Source organism: Notolabrus celidotus, chromosome 10, assembly GCF_009762535.1.
Source record: "Notolabrus celidotus isolate fNotCel1 chromosome 10, fNotCel1.pri, whole genome shotgun sequence".
In the NCBI taxonomy this organism is placed as follows: domain Eukaryota; kingdom Metazoa; phylum Chordata; class Actinopteri; order Labriformes; family Labridae; genus Notolabrus; species Notolabrus celidotus.
Genome location: NC_048281.1, coordinates 9,677,560 through 9,702,322, shown reverse-complemented (window position 1 = coordinate 9,702,322; position 24,763 = coordinate 9,677,560). Strand labels below are relative to the sequence as shown.

Below are 24,763 nucleotides of genomic sequence, written 5' to 3'. Positions count from 1 at the left end.
GAAATGTTGACAATAATAGCTTCATGCAGCCCATCTCCTCTGATCGTTGTCTTATTAGAGAGGGTTTGAATCTGCTGTCACGGTAAAGGATTGTTCTCTCTGGCATGTTGTGGCATGGTGGCTTTTCTGTAAACACTCAAGCTGTTTCATTCCTCGATGCATTTCATTGCAGTTACTCTACAACTCCTAAGGGTGTGTTTTTTAGAAGCTAATACAACTCAAGACATGAATGTAACTCATGTGCTGCTGTTTATCACTACCTTGACTTTTATAATAAATGTGATAAAAGTTGAGGATGTAAAGGTGTGCTTAAATAAGTGAAAGTGTGTATTTTTTGCACCAGTGCAGTGCACATTCTCTGAGTGTTAGCTTTGGCAAACAGGTTTGAGATGCTTAAGCGATAAAGGTACTATAAATCCTCTTTATTCAGCAGCGTTGTAGTCTTAGAGAGAATCTGGCCCATCTGAAATTCCCACGGAACAAAGAGGGAGGCAGGGGGGAGAGGAGGGGGGTGATGGAAGGGAAGAGAGAGAAAGAGGGAGAGAGAGAGAGAGAGAGAGAGGGTACTCAGCTGAAGAGGGGGTATTGTTTACATATCAAGGACACTTCCTCTGGCTCCCAGGAAAAGCAGTAATTTACCTTGCAAGGTTTTACAGTTTAATTTCTCCATTGTGCAGGGGATAACCCCGTAATTATTGAGGAGGAAGTAGCCCTAAGCCCCGGACAGAGGGTGAGGGCTCACAGAGCCTCAGCAAGACAGCCTCTCTCAGAGCCTCAATCTGGGTTTCTCACTCCATCTTCACCACGGCCATTTTGCCCGTTCATTAGCACTTCTGGGGTGCCTGGACACTATCCAATTAGTGCTCTACTCGTAGTCATATTTCCTCCCATGAAGCCAGACAAGCTCCACAAGTTGAGACTTTCAGGCGTCTGCGCCCGAAAGATGGGGGGGGGGGGGGGGGGGGGGGGGGGGGGGGGGGTTGAGGGGTTGGCACAAGCTGCCAAACCCCTGGGACCCTTACCCTTTACAAGCTGGAAATCACTTCATAAAATCATCCCTCTTCTTGGAACATTTAATGCAAAAGCCATCTCGTAACAACATCGGTGATTAACATCCAGACTGGGTACTTTCACAGAAAGCCATGATGACAGACATGAACAAATATTGACTCAAGTTATAAATGTTCCAAGAAGTATGTCCCGTCAAATTTATGCACCCTGCGAATTATCCATCAACATGAAGCTGTACTTTCAGTCTAAAGAAATATGCCTAAAGGTTTGGGGCTTTCACTGTTTTTAGATGTAGTATAAATCGAGTTGACAAGTGCCAAAAACTGCAGTAGATGTTTGTTTTTTGTGACGTGATTTAGAAAACCCCAGGAGGAAGTTTAATTTTTAAGCAAATTGGTTTATTTAGAGATAAAAGAGCTGAAACATATATGTTAATCATGAAGTCTAAAGTCAAGCCTTTAGTTAGCAACTATTCTGAGAAAACTTGGATCAGGGGAGGTTTTTTTAAGAAAAGTTGCCATTCAGTTCTTAGCTTTCTTTTTCTGTCATGATTTGTCTAATTTGGTTATCAGTCATCTAAAAAAAGCTTTTTGAAGATGTAGATCCTGCCCAAATGAAACTGCAGTTTCATCAAGTATGGAAGTAATTTTTATAACAACGCTGGAATATACATTGTTCCTTTTCAAAGATGTTAAACCCATCAGAGCCTCTTCACAAATGAGGTGATCTCAAGGGGCCCTGAATTAGGTCATTCAGAGCATAAAGCCACACAGGACAGGTTTTTGTTGTTTTCATGCCATGAAGTGAGATGGAAGTTTCATGAAAGTCACATTCTTGTCAGGCTTTTAATGTCATTGATTGAATATTCTTCCTACTCGTGCAAAGAAAGCTGCAAACTGGTTGGACGTTTCCGTGTGAGAAGTGGAGTAAAATCGAAATGATCCGGTATCAGGTGAGCAGAATGGACACCAACACTGCCACCGCTGTATACAAAGACATGCAGTGCTGAGTGTGTAGCTGCAGCTGCTCATCATAGCTGTAGAGATGTGTAGCTGAACCAGAACTTGACTTTTTGTCAGCTGTTGTTCATTTTGAATAACTCACCTCACCCCACCCTACAAGACAGGCAACAAGAGCAGCTAAATGAACTAGCCAGGTTATGCAACATGTCAGTCATTTATTTCTTTAATTTTTTTTTACATGCTGGTAAATAAACCCTGTTTACACACTTGCAGTTTGCGTTGCCCTCGATACTCTTAAGAGTGAGTGATGTCAGGCTGACGAGGGGGTCCTGTAGACTTATGGTCTTTTATATTTCCTGCATAAAATCATCGCTGAATCGAACATCGCAGAGACGCAGACTGATAAATAAATATCAACATGCAGAGCCGGAAACTGTACTCTCATTTGACTTTGGTAAGGACACTTAATCAATCAAACTTTATTTGTATATCGCCAAATCACAACAAACGTTATCTCGAGACACTTCTAAAAACAAAGGCCAGATCTAGACCACTTTATGTTAAATTATGAACAGAGACCCAACACCATGACAGGGTAAGACTCAGTCTTATCTTATCTTAATCCACTATGAGCATTGCACCTCGCAGTATTTAGCTAGTTACAGCGGCAAGGAAAAACTTCCTTTAACATGCAGAAACCTCCAGCAGAACCAGACTCATGTTAGGCAGCCATCTGCCTGGAAAGAGAGATAGAGGAGAATAAGAGATAGAGGGAGCGGTGATAGTGATGAGACCAGTAGTAGTAGCTGTTGGTGCTGGAGTCCAGCATGTCAGTATCAGCTGGGTCTGGAACGTCCACAGCAGGAGGATGTCTACGGCAGCTCAGAAGAACCTACGAGACAAGGGAGCTCAGGGACTCAAGAAAGGTCTATGGTAAGTAACTTTAATGGGACAGGGAGAGTTACAGTAAGTGATGAGGGGGTTGGGGGAAAGGAGATGAGATAGGATCCCAGTGTGTCAGTGCACCAGTTCCCCCGGCAGTCTAAGCCTTTAGCAGCATAACAAAGAGCTGGTCCAAGCCTGAGCCAGCTCTAACTATAAGATTTATAAAAAGGAAAGTTTGAAGCCTACTCTTAAAAGTAGAGAGGGTGTCTGCCTCTGGGACCCTGCCTGGTAGATGATTCCAAAGGAGAAGGGCCTGATAACTGAAGGTTCTACCTCCCATAATACTTTGAGAATTTAGTTACAACCAGCAGGCCTGCATGTTGGGAGCGTAGTATTCTAGAGGTGTAAAAGGGAACTTTGTTAATAAAAACACAAAGGTTTTAAAATCTCAGCAGCATTTCAGGAGAACATTAAACCTGTTTTTTTTATTAAAATAGAGACACTTTTATTCTTTCTTTAAAAAAAGTCAAAGCAACATTATCCATCCTTCGTTCTACCCTACACCATGCTTGCTACATCTCTTTAAGATCAACATCTGTACGCTTCTGTGTTTCTCTTCCACTTCCACTTTCTCTCCCCTCCCCTCCCTTCCCATACTCCACTGCCACACAGTTACTAGCACCATTAGGCTGTCATAACACGGCACATATAACCTGAGGTGATCCCTGGACTGAGTGAACCGAGCGTCCCTGGAGGCAACGCGCTGCCGCAACCAAACAGGATTGCTACCTCATGGTCTGGGGGTGATGGGTACCACATGTAAGCAGAGGCAACCACTGGCCCTAATAAGAGCTGACAAGTGGCGGTCTGACGGAGGGGGATCAGATGGCCTGGGCTGGCCTATTGCTATAGAAACAACGCTGTGTTTCTATAGCCCTGTATGGCAGAGTGGTTAGCTTTAAATAGAGTCTTTGTGCAGAAGAAACACTAACTCAAGGCTCCCCTCCTGCTTGGCCTCCCCTTCAAGCTCGACCTGCGCCGCCCTGGTTAATGCACATGCTTGAATTCATATGATCCTTTGTCTTTAAATAACCCTTTAAACCAAAAAGTCCCGTTTAACCTCTAGTTATATCATGAACCTTATGGGACATTATTATGGAAGTTTGGACTTGCCGATTGAATGCTTCTTTCTGCACACTATGACACTTACAACACCACACAAGAAGACATCCTCTCACCAATCCATGAGGGAGGGAGAAAGTTTCACAGCTTTTCTGAGGTGTCAGCTGGTATTTAGACCCTGAAATAGTACAGAAGTGTTCTTTACATGGTGCATGTCATGAAAGCACGCCTCTACATTGATGTGTGGGTGTTCATTTACCTTAAAATTACAGTATTTAACTATACCTCATACACATCAGACTGTCTGACTGAAGGAAGGGCTTGAAAATAATTTCATCCTCCAAATGTGGCCTTGCTGACAGTTTGGGAATCTCTGCATTGCACTGTGGGCTGTGTTTCAACTGGCTGTCTTTGCATTTTATTGCAGCACATTTTTGATTGATGATGCTTCAACAACTTCTTCATAAGTCCTGAAAGATTGAAACTAAGGAGAGTGAAATGTCATCACTCTGTTGTGTTTCTTTTCAAAGTGAACAGGCCTTGTTGAATGTTAGTGGTCAGTGTGGTTATGATTGGAGATAGAATAGATGTGTGTGTGAGAAGGCAGTCATTCTTTACTGACTTGGGTTTACTCAGGTGAAAAGCATTTGATGATGGTGCAAGAAATGAAATCACAATAAGCAAGTGTTCCAACTTCTGCACTGCATAACTCTTCATTATTTCCAAGTTCAGAGGGGTTAAGAAAACCTTTGTGGGGGACAGACGAAGCCGCCAAAATCAAACTGTTTTTATTGCCTTTGCGTGAGTCAGGATTCATCACTACTCTCCGAAACCACAGCACAGTGTGACTTCACAGATGCTCGGTGTGAGCTTTTAATGTGGTGCATCTAAGGAGAAGGTTAAAGAAAACTCAGTGGCAGCATGTGGCCCCTTCTCCCCACTGAAAGAACAAGGGTTGGTTGATGGAGATTACAAATGTACCACATGTGGATCATTATCAAGAGCCAGTTAGAGACTGTTGAAGATTTGATGTGCTTTCAGATTGGGGCTCTGAGGCAGGGCAAAGGGAAACACTTTCTCATCAAGGCCTTGGAAAAACAAAAGCCGCAACGCTGAAACTAAAAGGACAGTCTCTGTCCTACAGGGAGCAGATGGTTTCTGTTTGTTTCTTTGGAAGGGAAACCAAATTAAAAGTGAAAGAATTATATCATTAATCACTGTGTAGTCATTTGTTTGTTGATTACATAAAGCTGAGCAACAGTGCCCTTTGGGGATTCTTTATGGCTATTGAAACAACAACATTTTGCAGGTTTAATAAACGGACTTGAGCAGTGGAAAGAGACTGTGAAGTTAATTCACCACATTTTTTTCCCCTTTTTGAATCAAGTTAAGATAAGCGCACGAGACTTAACTCCGGATTTGCTCTGGAGCCTGGAGTTTGGCTTGAGTCCACTCTGTAATTGCTTCACTATGTCAGTGCTCAATTGCACTGTGACTAAAACGAGATAGCATGTGAAAGTCTCTCTCATCTCGCCATGTCTTATTTTAGACTTCCAAAAATGTCATAGTTTAAAGAAATCTCACTGCTATCATCACTTTTGAAGTCTGAGTTAAACATCTGTAACTGTCTGTGTATTCCATTTGTTTCACAAAGGTTTCATTTGGCGTGTTGATTGAAGCGCTCCGGCTGTAATTCAGTCTCAATGACAGAGCGCGCTCACAAGGTCCACTGCAGGATGGCTTGGAGTAAGGCTCGAGATATACTTGCTATTTTACCTTGCCTTTATGTACACTAGCTGTTGCACTTTGAACATAAATACACACATACTTGACTATACACTACACGTCTTACTGAAGATACCAAAGGGCACACCAGAGAGCTTAGGATGTGTGCAGCTACCAGATTTGTGGAATATAGCAAAGGTTGATGATACAGTATTACAAACAAGCAATAACACTGCCTTCCAGCGCACCAAACATGAGCTGCCACTGCACACACACACAAGGCCAGCTGTCACCAAGTCTGTATAAATGCAGTTTGCTTGTAAGGCAAGGTGTTTGTGCATCCCAGGTTAGATGCACTGCTAAAAGTTTAATAGAGAGTAAGGATATGCCTATAGCTTCAGATGCCAACCAAGCCAAAGCTGCAGCTTTAATTGCATTTAGCAGAAAATATTCTAAACAAGAATGATGAGGTACCCCGTCAAAAGACTGACATTTCCTTGAAGTGAGAGGGTGTCATGTCTTGTAAGGTATTTTCAAAGCCTTCACAGCATATGGTAGATATTAAATACCTACCCCAAAGGTCCAGTGTAGTGCTAAAACCAAATTCTAAGAAAAGAATGAAACATAAAGAATCATTTAAATGAATGCAGCTGAGGCTGGCTTTCAACCCCTTGACTAAACCTTACGCAACTGCAGGTGTAAATATGATATTTTGAGTCCCTGAAACATCCTGGGTCAATTTTTCACAAACAGTGTTTCAAGTTGACTTTAGTTTTAGTTTAATTATTTGCCTGAATTTACAAAAGAAAGTTCAATAATAAAATTAGGTCAACGCTCGTACAGACAAGGTCTCTGTCTCTTTAATCACAGCTCAGTCACCTACTTTTGGTCCTGTATCAGGTTGCATTGGGACCGGGAATAAAATCAGATCAGGCCTTAATCATAACCAGCATGCTGTAGCTACATTTAACTTCTTGATTGTTTGGCTGTCATCCCTGTTTCAGTGATATTTTTGATTTGCTTTGACCCCTCTGAAGCAACCTTTAGCTTTTTGATGGTACGCCTTCAAATGGAATCACATTCTTTTTGTACATGTGAATGTTTTGGCATAGGCAGTGAAACAGTGTACGGGTGTATGTGAGTGAGTGAAGAGACAATGCAGTCCAGATGCAGAGCAGAGGTATACTGTGACTCTTAACTAATCCATCAAACCTCCACTGAATCGGTCTCTTGAAACTTGTCACAGTGGTGGAGTGGAAGCCATGAAGGAAGACGTGATGCTTTCAGGGGAATCAGTGACCTGGTCGCTGAATTAATTATTTACCATTTTAAAATCTCTGGCACTGAAGGACGAGTTTCTCTAATGGCTTTTCTATCTGTGTGCTTCATTTTCTTGCACAATCACCTGCAGGAATTCAATGTAGGCTTTATCTCATCCATGTTGTGACAATGTCCTACTCAGCTTATTGTAGTACGTTTCAGACAGATATGATTTAGCTTCATTGTAGATATTATAAGGTTATAAATCGGACTACATCCAATAATTTCTCTTAACAATCTCTTGATTAATTTGTTGTGTAAGTTGTCAATAAATATATGGATCCGTAAAATCTCAGAAAAGGTTCAAAATGCCAATCTAAGTTTGCAAGTGATCAATTTTAGCCTTCATTTGTTGGAACAGCTGGGGGAAGACATGCAGCAAGGGTTCAATGCTGGGAATCAAACTAGGGTCCGCCGCAACAAAGACTGTCATCTCTGAATGAGGGGCACAATTTAGCAGCTTAATCTAAGCAGCACTCCATTACAAGCTCATTTTAACGTCCTTGAAAGTCCTTTTGTATCCCTGCATCATAAAGTTGTTCATCAAATGCCAAAAAATTACAACTACAGATTATTAAGCATGATCTAGAATCCCACATTATTGATATCCACAGTGGTGATAAAAACCTAATTACCCCTTTAACATTTTGTCACTCATCGTTATTTATTATTCTCCTTAAAGCAGAACTCTTGGACTCAGAGTTACATCAGAAAACTGCAGAGTAACTTCCTGAGGACTGGCTATCCTTCCTGACCACATCCATGATGGTGTTTGTCAGATAAAGGAGATTCCCCCACAGACTTACCCCGAGGTGACTCGACTCTGTCAGCGTCACACACAAGGGAAGCGGCGTGCTGGCTAATTATATCACACAAAGCATGCTGTTTGTCAGTGCAGCTCCAGTGACAAACGATTCCTTATCTTGAGGGCTGTTGTTTGTTGTTGCTGAGTAATGTCCTGGCCACTCGCTCTCGTCTCTGGAGCCTTCAAGGGCTTCAGCTGCTGGCTTCAACTGTCAGGAAGCACATTATTATTACACATGTGCACACCTGAGCATGCACAATCAAAGATGAGCAGGATTTTAAGAGCAGCTCTGCAGAGAAACTTTCTTTGATATATATACAGACTCAGGTGTCATTGCCCTGCAGGCTTCTCTGTGTTCTCTGACTGAAGCTTTCCAACACGCTCTCTGATGGACTTTCCATTCGCCTGCAAATATAATGAAGACAGACATGTAGACTAACACAGAGCGAGCTCCTTTTCTCTTGCAATATTATAAACCACTTTGCTTTGTAAACGGTTCGACCCTATAGCCAGTGAGGGACTGATGAAAGCGACATGTGTTACTCATAGGCCAGTGTTTATTTGACTTCCATACTTGCATTAAGGCCAAGTAAACAGATCAGCTGCCCTCCGGCTGCTTTCACAGCACCACTATGGCTGGAGGGAGGAAGAAGAGAACTCCCTGGCAAGAAAATGAAACTCTGATTAATAATATTTAGCAATTATACAGTTCAGAGGTACAGGAGCTTGTCCTCTTTAATAATTTGTGATAAAAAGTCCATGTATCTGGAAGAAATACAACCAAAATAACTGGCACTTTATGCAAAAAGGAGGTTCAAAAATCAAAATCAGGTGCGTTTATGGCCATGATAATTCATGCTGCTGTTCAGTTTATCCACCCTCAGCAGTTTGTGTGAAATCTGAATGAAGCAGAAAAATATGTGACACTCTGCAGCTGCTTGAGGTTGATTTCTTCATTTCCAACATGTCTAACATGGAGCCTCTTTCCCAAGATACAGGCTCAATATTTATTGGGTTGAGTTTAGTTCACCGCCTGCATCTGTTTCAGCTAACAACACCGTAAGCAGACTTTATCAGTCTTTGTGCTCAAGCTCTAAAGACACTTATCCTCTCACATTTCCTTACTTCTCATTGGGCAATTATCAAATTTCTTCTATAGCCCAATATATTTATCTGGTGCATAATAGATTATTGGACTCCTTATTTTCCATGATCTACCATGCAATATCAATATTTATTTACTGTTTTACTTGAATGCAGGTCTTATGTCTTTCTGTGGATCCCTGGATGTGTTGCAGAATATCTTGACTTTGTTGTACTCTGTATTAAGGCAATAAAAAGCAATCGTAGAGTTGTTTGTTCCTTTAAAACCGCTGGGCTGTCCACTGTAAGCCACAGGACTTAGGGTCCAAAAGCAAGATGTTCTTAAATGCTAACTTGATGTCGTAATGCAGGGTTTGCAACTCAGCAGGCAAAGACTGGGTCGTCTAAGTGCAACTTAAAGTGATTAGTTCATAAATCAGTCCCCTATGTTCCTGTGGGGCTCCTGTCTGTCACTGTCACAGGTTAGCAGTTGTCCTTTTCAGCAGCTCTGACATCAATTCCAGTCCTGACAAAACTAGCTGAAACAACAACAGATGGAAAACAACTCGACAACCGAGCCAGAGTTTACTGCTCCTGACAGCAGGAACATTGGCCTAGTCTGTAGGCCTACTCTCTGTGTGCTTTTAACACAGTCACCTGAGAGCCAATCCAGTTGGTCTGAGCCCCTCTGACCTGCTTCACAGCTGTTTCTTGTTAGTGCTTTAAAACAAATTCCCAGAGTGAGATGGTTTCCATGCTCAATCCTGCCCTGAAGAAAGAGGCCAGACAAGAAGGGGGTTCATAAGACCCTGCTGTGTGTGTGCGTGTCTTTGTGTGTGTGTATAAACAGCCCGGTCTTAACATTTTATCTTATCAGGATAGATGACCCGAGAGCGCAGAGGCCTGCACTTAAGATGCTCTGCCCTGTGTTATGAACGCCACCGACACTCAGCGGAGGTTCTCCAAGTCTATCTTCAGCTTCTACTAAGCTTCAGAAACACAGAGCAGATGTTAACAACCATCAGTGAGAGTCGACTGTGCACTGCTGAATATGAAGAAATGTTGGAAGACCTCATCTTGGATATTTGACCATGCATTGATGTTTGAATTTAACGCCTGGGCCTTTTTTCGTTTTCCATGATTTGGCTGTGTTAAAAAACTGCAAGTTTATGCTTCACAGACATGTCTAACAACATTTTTAAAAGGATCCCTCTTGAGAAAGACTCTTTTTGTTCAAGGGGAACATGCTTATTTTAAATGCAGAAACAGCTGTAACATCACTCGTAACAAAGTTGTGCTCAAATTAGTCCCAAAGTCCTGAAAAACTGTGTGAACGCAAAGAGCCGAAATATCCACCTTATCTCTTCTTGGACTTTTTCCTGCCAGCCCCTTTTTACAATTCCTGCAGGAAGTCAGGGCGAACTAATGTGAGAACACGGCAGGAAATATTTGGGAGAATTCACCACAAGCTAGCGGGCAGAGGTGATGATGTTTAAATCATATGCACAGTGATTACAGTGCAGCCATTAAAACCGACTCTACACGTTTTAATTGTTTACACTAAGATAACTGAATTCACCTTGAGGTTTGAAATGAGCCTCTCTTTGAGCTGTTGTAAACTTGGCTGCTCTTAATGTCATTATTAAACTAATGGACATCAGTTGTTTATTCAATCCAGCCTCCTCCCAGATAAACATTTTAGGGGGACATAAATTCTTTCATGCTTGAATTATTTCAGAAGTCCTTGAAGAAGAGTTTATCTGCAGCCTTTTTAAACCCACAGCCATCCTTGTCTTGATAACACTTGTGTCTTCAGTGGTCAAAAGGGAAAATGTGTATCATTCTGTAAGACCTCAGACACATTTAACAGACTCACCACTGCAGTTTGATGGAGTCCAGATCAGGTCGGGCAAAGAGATACTCCCCAGCCTCCCACTCAGGCCTGGAGAGCGGTCTCCCCGGGGGGCGCCTCACCTCAGGGTGACCCCCAGCTGAGACGGCTTTAGATTGATGTGTGCTGCCTCCGTCTCCCACACATTGTGAGCTCTTTTGGGTATTTCCTCTGCCTTTCCCGTCTTTTCTTTAAAGGAAAAAAGCCCTGTTTACAAGCCCGGGAAGAGGAGGGAGGGGGGTGCTGAGCTTGCGCTGAGGATGCCGTCATCGGGCGCTGAGGACGCTCTTTGTGTGAACTGGCAGCTTCTCTGTCAGCTGTGGCTGCGAGGTTAAAGGGCTCACGAAACACTCCGAGTTCCCGCTGTTGAAGCAGTTTGGTTTGATTGGCGGTTCACTCTGTCCTGAACCTGGCAAGAAAATGCTCTGATAAAGTTACACATAACATAAAACTTTGATATACAGTTGTAACAGAGAACATAACAGCTCTCTCAAACATCTTACCATCCCAGCTACAATAACAGTCCATTAATTACTCGATCAGGACTACACCTGCGTTCTAAAAGCACCAGGCTATAAATCAGAAGTCTGCACGGGAAGCTGATTATCCTGACACCTCATCAGTCTTCACTGAGGGGCCCACTGCCTGCCACGAGGAGAGGCCTGCTAAGCTAATGCTACCTGTGCACTAACATCCCATCCGCAGATGTGAAGGATGCACTAGGCCTGGCTAAGTGCTTACCATGCTTGTGAGGGAATTTCGCAGGTGCAAAGACTTGTGGTTCTAACTTTGATTCTGAGATAAGAGTATGATTTTAGAGATGGACAGCTCTGCGTCTCAGGAGTCTGACATTGAAGTATTTTTCTGGCGAGCTCTCAGGAAACAATCAGTTCAGGAATTTAACATTTAAAAAAAAGAATTCTTTGTCATGTTGGAGGTTAAAGCTCCTGGCAAAAGCAAGATATCTCCACGATCTGGATTTCTCCGCTTCGTCCCTTGGTACCTATTTACACTGAATGGATGATAGCAGCACCAGCTAATAGCAACCCAGGTGAGATAAGGTCTTGGTAGCAGTCAGTGTTTAGAACAATTAGGAGCCTTGGTTCAACACCTTGCAGCCCAGGTGATGGATCACACTGGTGGTGGGTTCGTGGGGTTACACCCTGAGACTCAGGAGCGATTGAGTCATAGGTGCGGACCTGACAGAGACCCACTGCAAATGAGAGAGGCCAGCTGGGTCTGAGGGATGCGGGTGTCATGGCAAGGAGATGTCAACAGAAGCAAAAGGCCCTCATGGTAACACAGTTGAACAGATTTAATCTCAAAGTTGCTCTCAGCTCATCAGAAAACACTGATTAACAGAGTGAGACTTCAAAAGATGAAATATTGCTTTAAATCTCACTTTGAATGCAGTGATTATGAAGATGGTGGGAAATGTTGCTTTAAGAGAAAGTCTAATAGAATTTCTGTGTCAAACTTCAAATTTCTGTTTAAATGATATGGAAATGATTCATACACACATGTTTAGATATGCAAACACACAGCGCTGTTCTGCCTGCTCTGATGTCTCACAGTGATCCTGCACCTCTGTCACAACCTCTGATGATGACACAGCAGTGGGTGGACTTAGTCTTAACATCATTCCTCTGTGGCACTCATATAAAGGACCAGACATTATCAGGATGTCAATATCTCGCCTTCAATTTGGAATATGAAAAGGGCTGTTAAAAAAATCAAGGTGTGTGAGCCTGTAGTCAGATGTTAAAAACTCAATCCCGACAATGTTTGGTTTTCAGACGTATAGCTGCAGGGCTTCTTTGTGTGGTTTGTGTTTAACCCTTTAAATAAACCAAATTGTTTCAGTGGTTACGTTTGCATGAGTAACACAGCACAATAATTTGCTCTGCTTTTAGTCATAACACATCTTCACACCACCATTGTTGAGGTGCAGTTTGCATTCCTCCACACAACTACTGACAAATAGACTTTGTTTAATTGGAAATATCAACATCTGATTTCAAAATGTGCTATAAAACGTTACAAGCCCCGAGTCCAAACCTCTGGAAAGCAACCGTGATCCCATGCAGAGTGTGACTGTTTGATGTGTACATCATAACACATAAAGACTTTGCATGAGTTCACAGGGACTAATGAATTTCCGCTCAAACCATCTCGTGTCATCGCAAAGACCACTGGCCTAATCCACTTACCTTCTGCCCCAAATCCTCCTGTCAATAAAAAAGGTATCATTTTACTCTCCCTTGGGGCTGCTAAAAGCAAAGAGTCACTCTGTTAAGACTTCCTTTCATAGATGGCAGTGGTTCCGTGCTCTCCTGTAAGCCTCTAATCCCTCTGTCGCCATCACTCGCCCATGCACTGCCCTAGAGGAAGCAACGTCTTGCAGACTAAACCTGCAGGTTTCATGTGTGTGTAGCGCAGGATTCCCGGATTAGGCTAAACACACTTTTTATTAACCTTGGGCATAGCACTTGCTGTGGTGTGTTTTGTGTGTGTGTGCAAACGTATGTATTTGTGTGCGCTTCAGAGACAAGTCTGTTCAACCTCAAAGGAGCACGTTCGTGTTTGTCTCCGTCACTCTTGATGGTTGCTTACTGAAAGTGAACTGCAGAACAAATCACTGTCTGTGTGTGTAATTGTGAGTGTGTGTGAGTGTGTGTGTGTGTGTATGCATGCACATGAGCGTTTGTGTATAGCTGTTGGCACGGTGCTGTGTAGTTAGGACCCGGGCCAACTTTTTCTGCTGGAATTTCCTGTCTGAATTGAGCGACCCCCTCCTCTTCTACTCCTCTGCTCTTCACTTCTCTCTTTCTCTCATGCTTCCACCCTCTTCTCTCTCTCTGCCCCTTTCTCTCAAAGCACGACAAAAGCTTTTTCCCCGAAATTATTCCTGGCCTGGCCTGGCCTGGCCTCTCAGGGCATTATTATTATCGTTGAGTACTTCCTAGTAGACATGAGCCCACTTCACTCTCGGCTGCAGCACGGTTCTGATCTGGGGCTTCATTTGGACATAATGAGAGAGTGCTTTTCCTTCCTCTTTGTCTGAGTCATGAGACTCATAGGGGCCTTTGTTAACATCGAACACCTGGCATTGTCTTAAGTGAAAGATCAAACCGCAGCTTTAAGACTCAAAGTAAAAAGGAGAAGATGTGTGGCTCTAACCCTGCTGCTTGGCAGGATGTTTGGCACGTCTGGAGCCTCATTATGGGGGCTGGGGGTGAAGATATGTTCAGCTTTAAACAAACAAGTTATGAGAGATCAGAGCAGATACGGTGCCTGAGAACGACCACCAGTCAAAGCTTCCTGGGGTTGGATTGATTTATGATATAAAATTACTGCAATACAAGAGCCCTTCAGTGCAGCGGCCACAGAACTGCAGTTTGAGCCACTGCCATGAATTAAAAGATTAGCAACTTTGATAAAAACATAGCTTAGCTGAAAGAGCCTTAATTAATTTTCTGCATGAGTTCCTCTTTAAAGTAGTGACCTTTTCAAAAAAGCTAATATACATTATAAACATACACTACCAGTCAAAAGTTTGGAAACAACTTCTCATTCAATATTTGTATTTATTTATTTGAATTATTTAAAAAAAACTGTAGATTAATACTGAAGGCATGAAAGAACGTATATGGAATTATGTAATTAACAAAAAAGTGTTAAACAAATCCGAATATGTTTTATATTTTATATTATACAATTATATTTTATCTGTAAAGTGGCCCCCTTTTGCCTTGATGACAGCTTTGCAACTTTTGACTGGTAGTGTATATAAACTGTCCCATCTCATCATGAAGCACATGGTTTAAAACACACTGCCTCAAAATGTGATGCTTAAAATACGCATCTGTCTTTCTGGTTGTGTCCTCTAGTGGGTTGTTTGAACTCACCACTGAAGAGCTGGAGTCCTCTCTGGTTCTGGTCCAGGAATGATGGGTCAAACAAATAGTAAACACAGGACTTTACTCCAGGAGACCAAGGTCTGATCCCCTGAGTGGGATCAGAAGTCTGTGAGGACATATTTTAAGAGTTCTGATATCAAGTTGAGGCTCCCCTGAGGTAGTTTTATTTGTATTGATTTTGGCACCCCATGTGGACAAAGTAATCTGTGCTGATTTAATCCTGTACATGGAAAAAAGGGTTTTCTACAACTATGTATCCTTAAAACTTCCTTCCTGTAACTTTGATAGTCGTGAGGATGGCGGCTGCACCGGTGATCACAACCGTGCATGTCCAGAATGAAGCTATATATGGATAGATCCATCTTGAAATATCTCTTTTGAAAGTTTTTGCCAGTATATTGCATGCAGCAAACTTTTTTGAGGTAAAAAACAGCTTCTTCACTGACAGTACTTGTTGTCCCTGCAGCCCAGGAAAGGATACAGCAGTCCAGATGACGTTGTGCTTGGTAAACGCGCACACTGACCCCACAGTCTTTGTCATCACACAAGAGGAATCAACCCATTTCTTTTCCTTGACCGCCTATCGTTTCAAACAATCTGATTCCCTGTATGCGATGAAGGCTTTTCTACAGGAAGGTGTTTTAAACACACAGTTTGATTTGATACTTCACAACCCAGCATTAAGGAACCTCGCCAGAGAAAAGGTTGTAGGAAACATAAATAGACTCCTGCAGTTTGACAGTTTAATAGATCAACTGTCCTCTTACTCTAAAAGAAGCCAATGTGTTGGCGTGACTTTCCAGCTCAACTTTGCCGTCTTTGTCGTCGTCTCATCCCTCGTCCCTTGCCCTCCCTCTCCTGAGATGTGCCAGGCAGCACAAGCAGGGGGCACCTCTCTGACAAAGACCCAACTTCTGGCTCCACTTGTGAAACAAAGCTCAAACTCCTTTTCCCAGCTCTCACTCCCTCTCACTCATTTACTGGTCGCCTCTTTTGGCTTTGTAGCACACAAGTTGACTCGGAATTGGCCGCCTGTCTCGCACACAAAAGCGAGGGAGGGTAGCTGGCTGAGATCCAGCGACGTAGATCTTGATAGAAACACAAACTGAACTCGAAGACAAGAGGAGATACTGAACGGCAGGATTTTTACATCTCACTTTGACTTCACTATCTCGTTTGTGTGAAGTCGAACATTTTGACCTCCAGACTTATTTTAACAGATTTTCTAGAAGTGTAGTGTTCACCTCAGTGCTAATCTGGAATCTCTACAATGTCTGTTTTAAAATTCCTGCATAAATGAGTTTTGAATGAAGACGTGGGTTTTTCTGCAGTTTCTTCTTTTGTTTCTCAGATTTTCTCCTGTTTCTTTTCTAGATATGAACTTTTTTAGATCTTAAATAAAAAAAAGTATGCATGAGCAGAATCTACACAAGAAAGATTTGTTTTCTTTTTTGCACAGCTTTAAGTTTTTTCTCGTTACACTTATTCAAGGCTGAAGCAGAGTTTTCAAATGCATATAAAGTAGTTGTCAAATGATTCCACAGCAGTCAAATGTTTCACAGGTCAGAGCTGCCTTCAGGGAAACTTCTCTCCCAGTCATGATAATCCCTTCAGAATTAACAAAGAACAAGACAGTGCAACGTCACGATGATTACCTCAATCACAACAACAAAGGGCTCAATCAGGGTTAAGTAGCAGAAATGTCTGCCTTTGTATTAGGCATCACCTAAAAACAACACGCAGTGTTCCTCCACAGCCCACAGGCACAGAGTCCTGTTACATCTTGTTTTCACAGCACTGGCTGGAGCGCGTCAGGACCCCTGAGGCTCCTCTCTAAGAAGACTGAGTTTAAAATGATGCTTACTTTGAAAAACAAAAACCCTTTCTGTCAGACGAAGACAAACACAGGGCTTGAACTGTTAAGTCTGTGTCTTGAAACTTGAAACCTTTTTACTAAAAATACTGAGTATGAAGAATCACCTCACAGAAGTCCGTTTTAATTTTTTAATGAATTAAACACCACAGCCTGATCAGCCCCGCCTTTCATTATATATTTGATCTAGGTACACATCTTCTGTCGTTCCTCCCTCATCGTTTATTATCACCTTGTTCTTTTGATTTGATTGTATGAAAGAGCTTCAAAATTTAGCCCCAGTTTGAGTGTGGAGGCGCGAAGGGACAAACAAACACTGGACATAATCAAGCAAACGTTGTTTTACCTGCTTTTATTTAAAATATCTACACCATACATGAATATCTGTATTCAGGCATTCATTTAAACATTAACTAGGATTAATGTCTTATACCAAGTGAGTCATTTTTGTACCTCGACATAGCCAAACTGCAGCTGTTTCATAACATAACGGGTGGTTGTTGCACTACTCAAACACTTACACCGATCAGCCATAACACTATGGCCACTGACAGGTGAAGTGAGGAACACTGACACCTTTGTGTATCCGTGGGTGGGATATGTTAGGCAGAGGGGGAACTTTTTGCCCCAGAAGCTGACGTGTTGGAAGCAGAAAAATCATCAAGCCTGAGTATGTGAGGGACTGTGACAGGGACCAATGGCTAGACAGCTGGGTCAGAGCATCTCAAAGACTCATGTTCGGTGTTCGTGGTCAGCACCTACCAAAAGTGGTCTAAGAAAGGCGAACTTGCGGCCATGGCTCTTTGATGTTCTTAAGGAGCAAAATCCGAAAAGGAAGAGCTGCTGGAGCTCAAACTGCAGAAAAAGTCAAGACAGAAGAAAGGCACGACTCTTGTACTGACTGAATAACACTGTAAAAATAAGATGATGTGTAATTCTGGCTACATGTATTTTGGCCTTTCCACATCTTATATTAGTAAAAGAGGATGCACCCATTTCCCCTTCGTCACCCAGTCTCAGTGGTCCTCTCAGTTAGAGATAATGATGTGCTCTCACTGAGCTTTGACCTCTAACCTCGCTGATCTCTGCTCTCAGGTCAGCCCAGGTTTACTGGACCGCTCAGCCATAGAGTCCTGATAGCAGCCCGGGATAGACCCGAGAGAGCAGGGAGTGGAGAGAGTATGTTCCCTGTCTCTGCTTCTCCACAGCGTGTACACTGGAAAAGCTTTCTGGAAACATTCTGGGTTGTTTATAATTATCTGCTTTAAACATCAGATTTTGACTTTTTAAACTGGGGAGTATTAATAATCTTTTCTTCTTTCTTCTACCTTCAATCAAGACTAAAATGCATCCTATCCAGAGGCGGTAATGACAGGAGTTAATGAAGATATGCTGTGTTGTTTTCTTGAGACTCCCCTGAAGCCTGCAGACCATTTATGGCAGGAAACAGCGGATTTGTGCATCCTCTGTCTAACATATAAAAACACACTCATTGTTGTGTAAACCTTGCTTTGGTCTCATCAGATGAGGGTGCCGTGAATGAAACATTTAGCTTTCAGGGAATAAAGCCACAACAGTGTAGATGGTTTCAATTACCGGTGGCTTACGGGAACTGTAAAATGAAACAGTTGTGTCTCATGCTGTGTTGCAGGCTTTAGTCAGGAGCTGCATCTCTACTACTTCTCCACTATTCCTCTAAACTCACTGTTACCCATATTTGAGTCACTGTGTTTGGTTGTGACCTTTTCTCTCTTCTCTCACAGGTGCCCACCACCTCTTCCCCACCTTTCACACCCCCATCCCAATCGACATGAGGCACCATGAGGGGCGGTACCATTATGAGCCACACCCACTCCACACCATGCATGGGTAAGAGTCACTGCTTCTCATCATGAAATAAATAATTACTTTGACGTGCAGATTTAACCATCAACTACCAAATGTAACTAAACTTGCAGATGCAAAATGAAAATGTATGTCTTGGAGATCCACAAACTTTCAAACATTAACTTAGATTGCCACCTCACAAGTCAGACTTGTAGATACGACTTTTAGATGAAGATGTAAAAGAAAATGAAATAGGAAAAGATTAGCAGAACTTGCGATTTGAAGTTCCTTTCAAAATAAAAGCCTCTCTTAAAGCTGCATTGAATACATTCTTTATAACAGCATTGTTTAAAAGTTCTGGACGTTCAGCCGCCAAAAACTTAAATAATCAATCAGTAAATTCAATCCAAAACAACAAAAAACTTTTTGTCATTTGTCTTGGTTTGTGATTGCTTTGCAACCAAATAATTCATCCCAACAATGGAGTCATAACTTTCTATTGTTTGCAGAAAAGTCAGACTACTTCTGTGGTGGAGAAGCAAATATCCTTTTTATGTAAAACAGTCTGAAATACTAAAAATCAATGAATCAGTTTTTAAAGGTGACTCAATGATCAGTCTTTCTTTTTGATCTTTTTCTTTCTACTATTCCTCCTCAGTAAGGGGGGTAAGTTTGAATACACTAAAGCCAAACAAGATACACAGAACATGATACATAGACAAGCTTCATGAGCATGATATGACAGACTGTTAACATTTCCAGTCCCATCACATCTTCTAACTCTCAAATAAGGAGCTCTGCCAGGAAACACTGTGTCGTCAAACAAGACGAGGTCCAGTGAAAGATGAAGATGCTGCACTTAATGTTGGCAGCACTTTTGAGAGAAACTCCTCTTAAAAAAGACACTTTTAGAAGCACTTTTTAATAAAGAATTGTCAGTTGTGATGAGATTAATCGTTGTTTTGGCTATAAAGGTTGGATATTCAGTAATGTGCTTGGTTTAAAACATGTATCCTGAACCCACCTACAAAGGATCTGATTTATTTTCTCTCTGTGGCTGTACCTTTAAAGTCTGTCCGTCCTAACGTTGCCAGGACTTCTTTTCTTATCTAAAATATTCTAAACCAGGAAGGGAACCACGGAGGAAGATCAATAGAGGTTTTGTGAGAACTCTGCTGTTACATTTAAATTCAGAGAGATCAGGTGATACATAGCGCAGGCAGAGCTATTTATCAACTGCAAAAGCGAGAGAAGGAGGTGAAAAAAGTGTGGCCGTGCACCAGGTTTGTTTTGATTAATGTGATGTGACTCTGACAGAGTGCTCCCACTAATTCATCAACACCTTGATATAGCTGTCTTTTCCCCTGCATGCGACAAACTCACCTAATTACTGTGTCGTCCTGGTGAAATGGAGCAGGGTGCCGGTGTTGGTGCAGGGCGCTCAGTGGCAGCACTTTGAAAGATTGTGCTAACTTCATATGTAGAGCCCTTCATCACTGTTTGTTGTTTTTTACAAAAAATGGGGGCTGCAGGTATGATGTCAAAGTTGTCGAAATGAAGCTCCTGCAGAACTTATAGCTTTGTTACCTGCCTCGCTTATCAGCTGACAGTGCCAGAGCAAAGACGAGTGTCTAGTGACTAAGTGGGCCAATGCAACCCAACCTATGTGCTTTGGGTAACCCTTTATCTTGACACTTTCTGACTATCTTTGTTGTTAGAAATGCATGCTGTTAAAAAATATGTCACGCAAAGAGATTTGATTTGTTTGGCAAAAGTGCTTTGTTCCAATCTGGCATAGTTTTAAAAACTGAAATCAATGCAGCAGAGCCAAAGGTGGTGACATTGTTCCATGATAAAACCAGCAACAAAGCAAAAGATGGTGCAGGGTATTATGTGTGCTGCAGCTGCTGCATCATACTTTTCAAGCAGAGCAAATGTTAACTTTCTGTATAAAATTACACACAGCAGCAGCAGTAATCCTGCCTTGTTTGGTTCAGTGTAAAAACCTAAAGAGGTTGTCTTTTTTTAAAATTAAATACAATATTTGTCTTTGCAACAACCTATTTCTTCTAGCCTGCTAACATCTCCCACATTACAACTACTGTGGTTGTCATTTGCAAAAATGTGGTCTTCAGAAGTACTGACTCACGTGATGTCACTAGAGGTGTATTCTTCAAACTCATGCATGTCTCCCAAAAGCAGAAAACTGCTTGACGCAACTAAATTATTTGGTTAGCTAGCTTACAATAAAGTTGTTTTTAAGACCCCTGCCGAAATAATAGAAACAGTAATAGCTTTTCAAATCTTAAGATGTAAGGGTTTGTTTGGTTTGTTGTCTATTGCCAAAATTGTCATGTTTAATAAATCAGAGACTACAACTTATTCTTCATCATGTAACCCTGTGTTAAAAACATACATCTAAATAACCTTGACTCTTTAATCCTTAACCTGCCTTGGACCCGATCTGTTGCAGAAAGCTGCATGTTGGATTCTCTAAAGACCATGCAACCCTCATCTTTTAAAAAATCTGGAGCACACACAGGGGGTTGACATGAATTGGATTATGTGAATCGTATTTGTACAGTCTACCCATGGTTGCAGAGTCACTACATGCAGCTTGGTTGCACATACTTTCTTTCAGCACTTTTCTGAATGCTTGTTTGTGATTTGAAAGTAGCAATCTTCCGGCTGTGGTTTATCTGCCTTTCACGAACTTAACATTCCAGAGAGAAGAAACATGTCATATTCAAACTGTCTCTTGGAGACATTATGATGAGCCTCTGTGGGATTACAGTAGAACTGGGGTTTGGAGGCAGCACTTATGCACTGTTTGCTGCATGTTGTGGAGTCGGGCATCTTCTTCTTCTTCTCAAACCCACAACCCAGCAAAGCCTTCCACTTGTGCCAGCATGTTTGACCGGGTAATTAGCATCCGAAATCCAGCCTTCCGTTCCCAGAACCTCAACGACAACGCAACGGATGAGAAAAACAGATCCCCCGCTCATTCCACAGCCTGTATTTATGCTTTTTGTGAAGCAGTCGGGGGGCAAATTGCAGCACTGAAAAGCTGAAATATGCCCAAGGTTTTTGTGTGGCAGAGCTGTGGTGTACACCGCCCCTGTGCACAAACAGATGTGGTCCAGCTCGCCAGGCAATCTGCCTGTTCAAGGCCCACAGCCCCACAGAGTGGAATGTGTTGATTAAATACAGTTTACCCATCAGCCATTTGGACTGATGTTGTTTTATGCCTTCATTGTTTTGGTTTGGTGAAAATGGGAGGAATAGGGCAGGAGGTAAAAGGGGGCCGATTTTAAAGTCTGACGACTGGTTGTCAGTGGTTTTGACTGACATGTTGTTATCTTATGTTGGCTCCAGCTCGGCTCATCGTCACGGCTGAAGTCTGAATTTGGATGCTCCCCTGAGTTACAGACAGGAATGTGCTGCTGAAGAGACAAGGGACCCATCCATCAAAGAACGGCGGAGTTGCAAATCAATAGCCTCAAATTGTCACGGTTTATCACACGGTCTCAACAAAATTTTCCTGCACTCAAAAAAGACTAAATGGTATGTGACAGCTCGGGAGCCGAATAATGGATAATTACCCTCTGTATAATCCTGTCTCATTTAAGTGTATTATCCCATCGTCTGACACAGCTCCATCGGGCCCCTCCTTTGTACACAGTCCTCGCTTCTCAGGGAGTACAGTATCAAGTTGTGTCCAAATCCTCCGCATCCTGATCGGGGCCCCAAAAACAACCAAGGCAGGATCTGAGCATGTCCCATGTGGGGCAGCGTGGTGATTTATCTTGATCGCCTTGGCTGCCCAGAAGTACAGAGAGGAGTGTGTCACATCATAATTCATCCCACCCTGAGCCAGTAGGGAAAATGCAGTAGAGGCAAATTCTGACTTGTTGGTCAGACAGGAGGGCAGGGAGGCAGGCGGAGAGGGAACTTGAAGTTTGAGCGTGGCTTTAACACTTCACCTTGAAAACATGGTACACAGGGAGTAATGTTGAGCTCTGAAAATAAGAATTTCACCTGCAGAAAGACGAAACTTTGAATTCGTAATCAAGAGGAAATTGATTTGTTATTCTCAAGGCAGTGCAAATGTGCAACTGACCAACTTATTGCTGCAAAGGCACGAGTGCTTTAACTGTTTCACTTTAAACATGAGAAAGCAAGGTGAATAGACTTAAGGTGAATTATGCATGTTGGATTTTCAACACTTTTAAACTCTCCTGAAGTCTTACTTGGTTGTTAATATTTGTTTGAACAATGAAAACTGGAAGCTTAAAGGGAAAGTCAAACTACTTTTGCACCTTTACACACATGACCAAACGCTACCAAAAGTGAGCATGAATGAAGGAATGTTTCTAAACAAATGTTCAAATGTTTGAAAGATACAGGCCTCCATTTCTGATCAGAGGCTGTTTGTTGGACTGAAAAGAAGCAGCTATAGCTACCATAATTGAGGCTGGAAGTGACTTTGTTTGGAAGAGTGGGTGAAGCTAGAGAAGTGAGGTTTTGGTAAGCAAGGTGCGTCTGACTTTCTTTGATGACCGTCCGATCGTTGGGCTACTAATGTTGGCTGGTGGAGCCAAGACAGGCGCAGGAGGGATCTGGTCTGTGCAGCTGTGGGACTGACGCCTCATCCCTTCTGCTAACTCAAACATGATTTGATTAACCAATAGAACGTAGAGAGATTATATATGTAATAGAGATCCTTGTGTTGATTTGACACGGACACTCATGGGTATGCAAATCCGGTAAGGAACGCTGCAGGAGCCCACTGAGCTGTCAACCAATCGTCTTTTCAAATAAAACTACACTTCTCAGAAGAATGAGCACATATACATAAATCTGCATGATAAGAATTATCTGCTTTGACTATTTCATTTTCTGGTCCCATCTAGAGAGGGCAGATTTGCGACCTATACTGCAGCCGGTCACTAGGGGGAGCTCTGACAGTTCTGGCTTCAGGTTGTTCTGTCCCTGTATTACAAAAGCCTTCAATTATTTGTGAGTGGAGAACATGAACTCAAAATCAAAGTATTTGGCAAGGTAAGATATCAGTCTGACTTTCTTTTTCACTACCAGTGGAGTCGCCCCCTGTTGGTCATCAGAAAGGCAATGCCACTTACATACTGTCTGTGATCAAGACTGGACTAGGAGCATATTTTCAATTCTATGTATGGCAGCTGAAAACCACCAAAACCAAACTGAAACTGTTTATGACTAACAGAAATGCCTGGATATTTAACAAGTTCAACTCTTGAAGTATACAGAGAAACAGAAAACCTGTCTCTGACTCTGTTTTATTCATCATTTCCACCATTTGATTGGTTGTTTGTTCTGCAAATGTAAGAAGAGACCCTGGAGATCTTTTTTCTCTTTAAATCGCGACTAATCATGCAGCAATCGGCCCCCACCATCAATCTGATGTACTTGCACTCTGGTATGCACTTACTCATGGGGTTACTCATCTGCTAGACAAGCTGTACCATGTCCAAATCACTTTTTCTCACAGCAGAGTTTTAACAATGGAACAACAGAGAGCGTGTAATCACACGGTACAGAACACAGAGACAAATAGCAATTACCTCGTTCAAAATATGTCGTCTACTGACTCACAGTGGCTTCCTATCCATCTATGTATCCACATTTCTCATTAGTTCCCATCCTTGGTTCTTTTATCTCACAGTAATAATGAATTCAGACTCTAACCATGTGGAAGTGGTCTGTTTCCAACAGTGCAGCCACCCATACTGCTCAGGTATGATGGAAGTTTCTTTAAATGGCAGCCACTGATTCAGAGAGCTCTTAGGCCTCCAGGAGCTTCCCATTCAGCCGCTGTGAGCGAAGGAAAACACACAGACTTCAAGTAACATCTTGTCAGAAGGAGGGTGGATCGACAAGGCTTCAATAATGGTACCTGCCAGACGGGACTGTTATTTGCAGCCTCCTGACAGGCAACGGCAGTAAATTTCACCTTATTATCAAGGACTCGTATAGGCTCTTAGTTGTTTGAGTGATTTACTGCAGCTACAGTGATGTGTGTCGACATGCCGGTTTGTTATTGGCCAAGAAACAAATAACTATCCTTTATGGATGGAGGCACACCCGGCGCTATGGGCGGGCTTTAGGGGGCCCAGGTAAGCAATGGTTACCCTCCATGCCCCCCAGGATGCTTTATCCCTCTGCAACCCTGCACTAGTTAGTGCCAGATAATAATTACCCAATTTGTTGTAATCAGGAGAAGTAGTTAGCATTATGATATCAAGATATTTCAAATTAAGAGAAGCTTACAACCCTGTGATGCAAATGCTGCCATCGCCTCTT

At 42.4% G+C, this 24,763-nt stretch overlaps 1 protein-coding gene across 1 annotated transcript in view; it reads left to right on the top strand.

Moving 5' to 3' along the window:
* gli2a (GLI family zinc finger 2a) overlaps positions 1-24,763 on the top strand; it is a 65,115-nt gene that overhangs the window by 10,495 nt on the left and 29,857 nt on the right. Inside the window, 1 exon segment of the mRNA XM_034693153.1 lies at positions 18,361-18,466. Within this exon segment, the coding sequence (XP_034549044.1) occupies positions 18,361-18,466 (106 nt within the window).